The sequence below is a fragment of the Helobdella robusta genome, assembly GCF_000326865.2.
Source record: "Helobdella robusta unplaced genomic scaffold HELROscaffold_74, whole genome shotgun sequence".
NCBI classification, from domain to species: Eukaryota; Metazoa; Annelida; class Clitellata; order Rhynchobdellida; family Glossiphoniidae; genus Helobdella; species Helobdella robusta.
Genome location: NW_008705420.1, coordinates 519390 through 524954, shown reverse-complemented (window position 1 = coordinate 524954; position 5565 = coordinate 519390). Strand labels below are relative to the sequence as shown.

At 37.4% G+C, this 5565-nt stretch overlaps 2 protein-coding genes across 2 annotated transcripts in view; both read left to right on the top strand.

Annotated features, from left to right (window-relative positions):
* Positions 1-4221, top strand: part of HELRODRAFT_194356 (hypothetical protein) — a gene marked incomplete at its 5' end in the record, with an annotated part of 25781 nt that extends 21560 nt beyond the window's left edge. The window contains 8 exons of the mRNA XM_009031468.1: positions 343-522; positions 679-762; positions 1134-1357; positions 2147-2312; positions 2467-2570; positions 2990-3046; positions 3163-3324; positions 3461-4221. Coding sequence (XP_009029716.1) covers positions 343-522; positions 679-762; positions 1134-1357; positions 2147-2312; positions 2467-2570; positions 2990-3046; positions 3163-3324; positions 3461-3535 — 1052 coding nt within the window. The 3' untranslated portion in view covers positions 3536-4221. The remainder of the gene's footprint in view (positions 1-342; positions 523-678; positions 763-1133; positions 1358-2146; positions 2313-2466; positions 2571-2989; positions 3047-3162; positions 3325-3460) is intronic.
* Positions 4222-5435: 1214 nt separating this feature from the next.
* HELRODRAFT_194355 (hypothetical protein) overlaps positions 5436-5565 on the top strand; it is a gene marked incomplete at both ends in the record, with an annotated part of 2978 nt that continues 2848 nt past the window's right edge. Inside the window, one exon of the mRNA XM_009031467.1 lies at positions 5436-5509. Coding sequence (XP_009029715.1) covers positions 5436-5509 — 74 coding nt within the window. The remainder of the gene's footprint in view (positions 5510-5565) is intronic.

The following is a 5565-nucleotide window of genomic DNA, read 5'->3' as shown; positions in this document are numbered from 1 at the left end:
GGTTGGTTGGTTGGTTGGTTGGTTGGTTGGTTGGATGGTTGGTTGGTTGGTTGGTTGGTTGGTTGTTTGGTTGGTTGGTTGGTTGGTTGGTTGGTTGGTTGGTTGGTTGGTTGGTTGGTTGGTTGGTTGGTTGGTTGGTTGGTTGGTTGGTTGGCTGGTTGATTGGTTGGTTGGCTGGTTGGCTGGTTGGTTGATTGATTAGATTGTTAGCGTGGTTGAAATACTAAATAACTGTCTGACAGACCCAAGAGATAGATTGACAGATTGATGACTTTAATAACTTCATGATCGAAATTCTCCGGCCACCAACCACACCAACCACAAACAACCGACAGCTACTAGACATCGTCTACAGAGAAGAAACGCTGCTGAACGTCATCCGGTCAGTCACGAAAAATGGACGCTCCATCTTGCTGACCGCCGTGCTAGCCGTCATCCTAATTTACCTCTTCTCCATTGTGGGGTTCACTTTTTTCAGGGACGATTTTCTCATAGAGATCGATCCGTTAGAGAAGGGGAAAAGTGAGAGTACAGTTGGTAGGATGTTGTCGTCGTCAGCATCATCGTCGTCGTCATCATCGTCTGTGGATAAATTAAATGGTTATTTATTGTTTTGTTTCTGTTGTTGTTGTTGTTTTAATAATATAATAATAATAACATAATAATAATAATAAATAGCAACACTGAACACCACACTTTCGAGAAGAAGTCTCAATGATGATGATTACTGCCTGCCCGGCTCCACTGACTGCAATCTGATTGGTTGGTTATTTTTGGTAGATATCATTCGATTGGTCAAAATTTGGCATTCAGTTTCCCTCCATTTTTAATGGCAGAGTAGACGAATGTTGCATTTTCGTTTAAGTTGTTTTCTGACTTCATGACAACAGTTGTTGATTTATATATTAGTTGTATTTTTATTAGCGGAAAATTTATTTTAGTTGTTAAAATATTCTAATTAATTAATTAATTCATTTGTTTTGGTTTGTTTGTTTGTCCGTTCATTCATTCATTCATTCATTCCTTCGTTCGTTCATTTATTCATTCATTCATTCATTCATTTATTCATTCATTCATTCATCTATTCATTCATTCATTGATCCATCCATTTATCCATCCGTCCAACCAACCAGCCAATAACAAATCAGCCAGCAACAACTACACGAACAACAAAAACATCATCACCAACGATGGTGGCGACAATAATAATGAGGACGACGACGACGACGACGATGATGATGATGATGGTAAAGAGCGGCACTGCGATTCACTCATCATGTGCATCGTCACCACCCTGAACGAGGGCCTGAGGAATGGAGGGGGGATTGGGGATGTCCTAAGGAAACCCAGCAGTAATGTGAGTGAATGAGTGAGTGAATGAGTGAGTGAATTGATGGATGGATGGATGAGTGAGTGTATGAGTGAATGAATGATCGATTGAATTAATGAGTGAGTGACTGATGAATAAATAGATGGTTGGATGAACATTGATTTACGGAAAATTCATAGTGGATAATTTATCGTGGGGTAAAATTCATAGTGAATAATTCATTTGTGGGGTAAAATTCATAGTGGATAATTCATCGAGTGGTAAAATTCATAGTGGATAATTCATTTGTGGGGTAAAATTCATAGTGGATAATTCATCGAGTGGTAAAATTCATAGTGGATAATTCATCGTGGGGTAAAATTCATAGTGGATAATTCATCGTGGAATGGTTATAAGGTATTGAGGCCAGGAGTGGAATTTTTTTTGAGGCCGTTCAATTAATTAATAATCGAAATCGAACCCGAATTCCTGTACTTAGATTATCATTGGTAGTTGTGGGGGACCAGCTGCGTAGGTTCGATTCTTATCGAGCAGTATAATACTAATTGCTAACTATCGTTAAAATGCCGAAATCTATTCACTATTCAGCCTAATTCGTCAATTAATTGTCCAAATTAATTCATTATTCGGCTTAATTAATTAATGTATCGATTAATTGGTACAGTTGTTGGTGTTATGTTCGATTCCTGACCTTCGTCAATATTGTATTTCAATGTTAATTAATGTTTGAAAATAATTCACATTTCGACTCGTTTCAGTTAATTTCGACACTTTTCGTAATCGTTGTCGTCAGCATCACTTTTTCATCAATATCAGGAGCCCTTGTTCTTCCCGCGCGTGATCTACGACCTCCTCTTCTTCTTCATCGTCATCATCATCACCTTAAACTTGATCTTTGGTGTCATCATCGACACTTTCGCCGATTTGAGGAGCGAGAAACAGCAGAAGGAAGAGATTTTGAAGAATTCATGTTTCATCTGTGGTTGGTTTTATGTGTGTGTGTGTGTCTGTGATCTGTGTGTGTGTGTGTGTGTGTGTGTGTGTGTGTGTGTGTGTGTGTGTGTGTGTGTGTGTGTGTGTGTGTGTGTGTGTGTGTGTATGTCTGTGTGTATTGTCGTCGCCACCATCATCATCAGGACTTGAAAGGGCAGCATTTGATAACAAGACCGTTTCATTTGAGGAGCACTGCAAGCAAGAACATAACATGTGGCACTATCTCTACTTTGTCATACTCGTCAAGGTTGGTTGTTGGTTGGTTGGTTGGTTGGTTGGTTGGTTGGTTGGCTGGCTGGCTGGCTGGCTGGCTGGCTGGCTGGCTGGCTGGCTGGCTGGTTGGTTGGTTGGTTGGTTGGTTGGTTGGTTGGTTGGTTGGTTGGTTGGCTAATTCAATCAATCATTCAATCAAAAATTTGATCAATCATTCAATCAATTAATCAATCAATCAGTCTATCAGTCAATCTATCAATCAGTCAGTCGATTAATTTTATCAGTCCAATCGATATTTTCAATGTGAGATTGTGATAACAGTTTCTATTTTTTGATTGATTGATTAATTCATTATTCATTCATTCATTCATTCATTCATTCATTCATTCATTCACTCATTCACTCATTTACTCATTCACTCGTTCATTCATTCATTCACTCATTCAATTCTAGGTAAAAGACCCCACGGAGTTTACCGGTCCCGAAAGTTACGTACACGCAATGATCAAGGTAGGTCAAGGTCGCATAATAAATTATTATTATTAACTTATTTCAACCATTATCATCATCGACAACACCATCATCATCACCATTATCACCATCATCGCCATCATCTTCGTGACCAGGAGAAAAACCTTGATTGGTTCCCGAGAATGAGGGCCATGAGTCTGTCGACCAATGAGAACGAGACAGAGCAGAACGACATAACGAATCTCAAAATCCAATTGGTCAAGACCCACGGCATAATTGCTCAGCTATCCAATCAGCTTGCAGAGCTCAAAGAGCAGGTTTCTGATTGGTTGACCGCGTTATTAATGACTCATTGACTGTTTGTTTTTCAAGTGATTTCATCATCAACGACAACGCCATCATCACCACCACCACCGACATCATCATCATCACCATCATCATCACCAACTTCAGATGAACGAACAGAGGAAACAGAAACACAGACCGGGCATAATAAGTGGAAGTACTGGAATTCCCCAGCCTCTATAAATAAACCAATTAATATTCGCAACTCATGTTTGTGTATCTTTGTATCTATTTGTAGATTTTAAAATTAAGTAGAGGAAGAAGAAAAAGAGAGAGAGAGAGAGAGAGAGAAAGAGTGAGAGAGAGAGTGAGTGAGTGAGAATGAATGAATAAAAGGCTACAAAACGAAACGCAGATCTTTACAATGTTTTTACACACATTAACATATTGATGCTTGTAACGAACCATTCGTTTGCCTCAGTTATCTTCATTTATAAATATTAATTTATTAGATTGAATAAATTAATAAATTATCATAATGATGAGCTCTCGCACTTGATTGGTCGGTTATTTTTAGTAGTTTATTTTTGTCATGTTCTATTTTTATTTATTGTTATTTATACCGTTAGTTTTGGCGGTTAGGGTCCTTCACATTACGGATGATGATGATGATGATGGTATTGATGATGATGATGATGGTGAGGGTAATGATGATGGTGGGGATGAGTAACCAGCTTCAAAAACATCACGCCACATTTTCATTAGGGGTATTCCTACCATCGTCATCATCATCATCGGTATTATTATTATTGTTATTACTATCATCATTATCATGACTTACGTAAATTCATTGATTGATTAATTTGTGTATAATTTTTTTTATCAAAAAAAAATTAACCCGATCCTACTAAATATTATTTATTGTTTTTGACAACAAAAGGTAATAAAATCAACAAAAACGGCCTCTGACATTTTTTTTAAACGTCAACAAAAGATTCAACTTGTAGTAGTAGCTTCAGTGTAGTTGTAGTAGCTGCAGTAGTAGTTGTAGTAGCCGTAGTGGTGGTAGTAGTAGTAGTAGTGGTAGTAGTAGTAGTGGCTACGGGCGCGTTTGTAACGGACGGCAACGATGATAAATAGTTCTTTTACGACGCAAATAATACAAGCTCATATTGATATTGTTATATCCTAGTGACTTTCATTTGACAATGTTTGGCGTTCTCTCTCTTTTTTTTCTCTCTTTTCTCTCTCTCTCTCTCTCTTTCTCTCTCTCTCTCTCTCTCTCTCTCTCTCTCTCTCTCTCTCTCTCTCTCTCTCTCTCTCTCTCTCTCTCTCTGCTTCTCTCTGTCTCTCTCTGACGGTTTAATTTTATTTTGCTCAACTGCAATCAATTTTTCGATTTTGATGTTTTTTTATTTATTGGTTCTTCTTTTATTTATTTATTCATTCGTTCATTCACTCATTCATTAATTTATCCATTTATTTACTCATCTATCTATTCATTCATTCACTCATTCATTCATTCACTCATTCATTCATTCATTCACTCATGCATCTGTCCATCCATCCATTCATCTGTCCATCTATTCAACTATCGATCTTCCTATATTTTTCCCGAATAATCAAGGACTTTTTCTCTCTGACATCACACGTACATACACGTACACACACGCTCACACACACATACACACACGCACACACACACATTTGGTATTATAATGTTTACAGATCATGCGTTTGTCTATGTATTTGCTTATCCTGACCAATATACACACACACACATATAAATATATATATATATACTATTTATAGGCGTCTCTCTGTATTTATATGCAGTTGTTTTCATGTATTTATGCTCATATGTTTGATCATATTCAATTCTTCGTTCGTTCGTTCGTTTGATGGTTCATCGTTCGTTTGATGGTTCATCGTTCATTTTTTTGTTCATCTGCTCTTTCGTTCGTTCGTTCGTTCGTTCGTTCGTTTGTTCTTCAACTTGTTTGCTAATCATTATTCGAATATTTGATAATAATAATATTATTAATATTTATCTCATTTTATTATAATTGCTGTTTGTTTTGGGACTATTACTTTTATTATTATTATTATCATCATCATCATCATCATCATCATCATCATCATCATGGTGAATTTCACGGCCGGCAAGAAACCAGTCTTGACAAGAAGTTATAGCGAGAGTGATGAGGGAAAACTGAGGTAGGTGCAGCTACTTCTGCTACTACTGCTGCTGCTGCTACTGCTGCTGATGATGA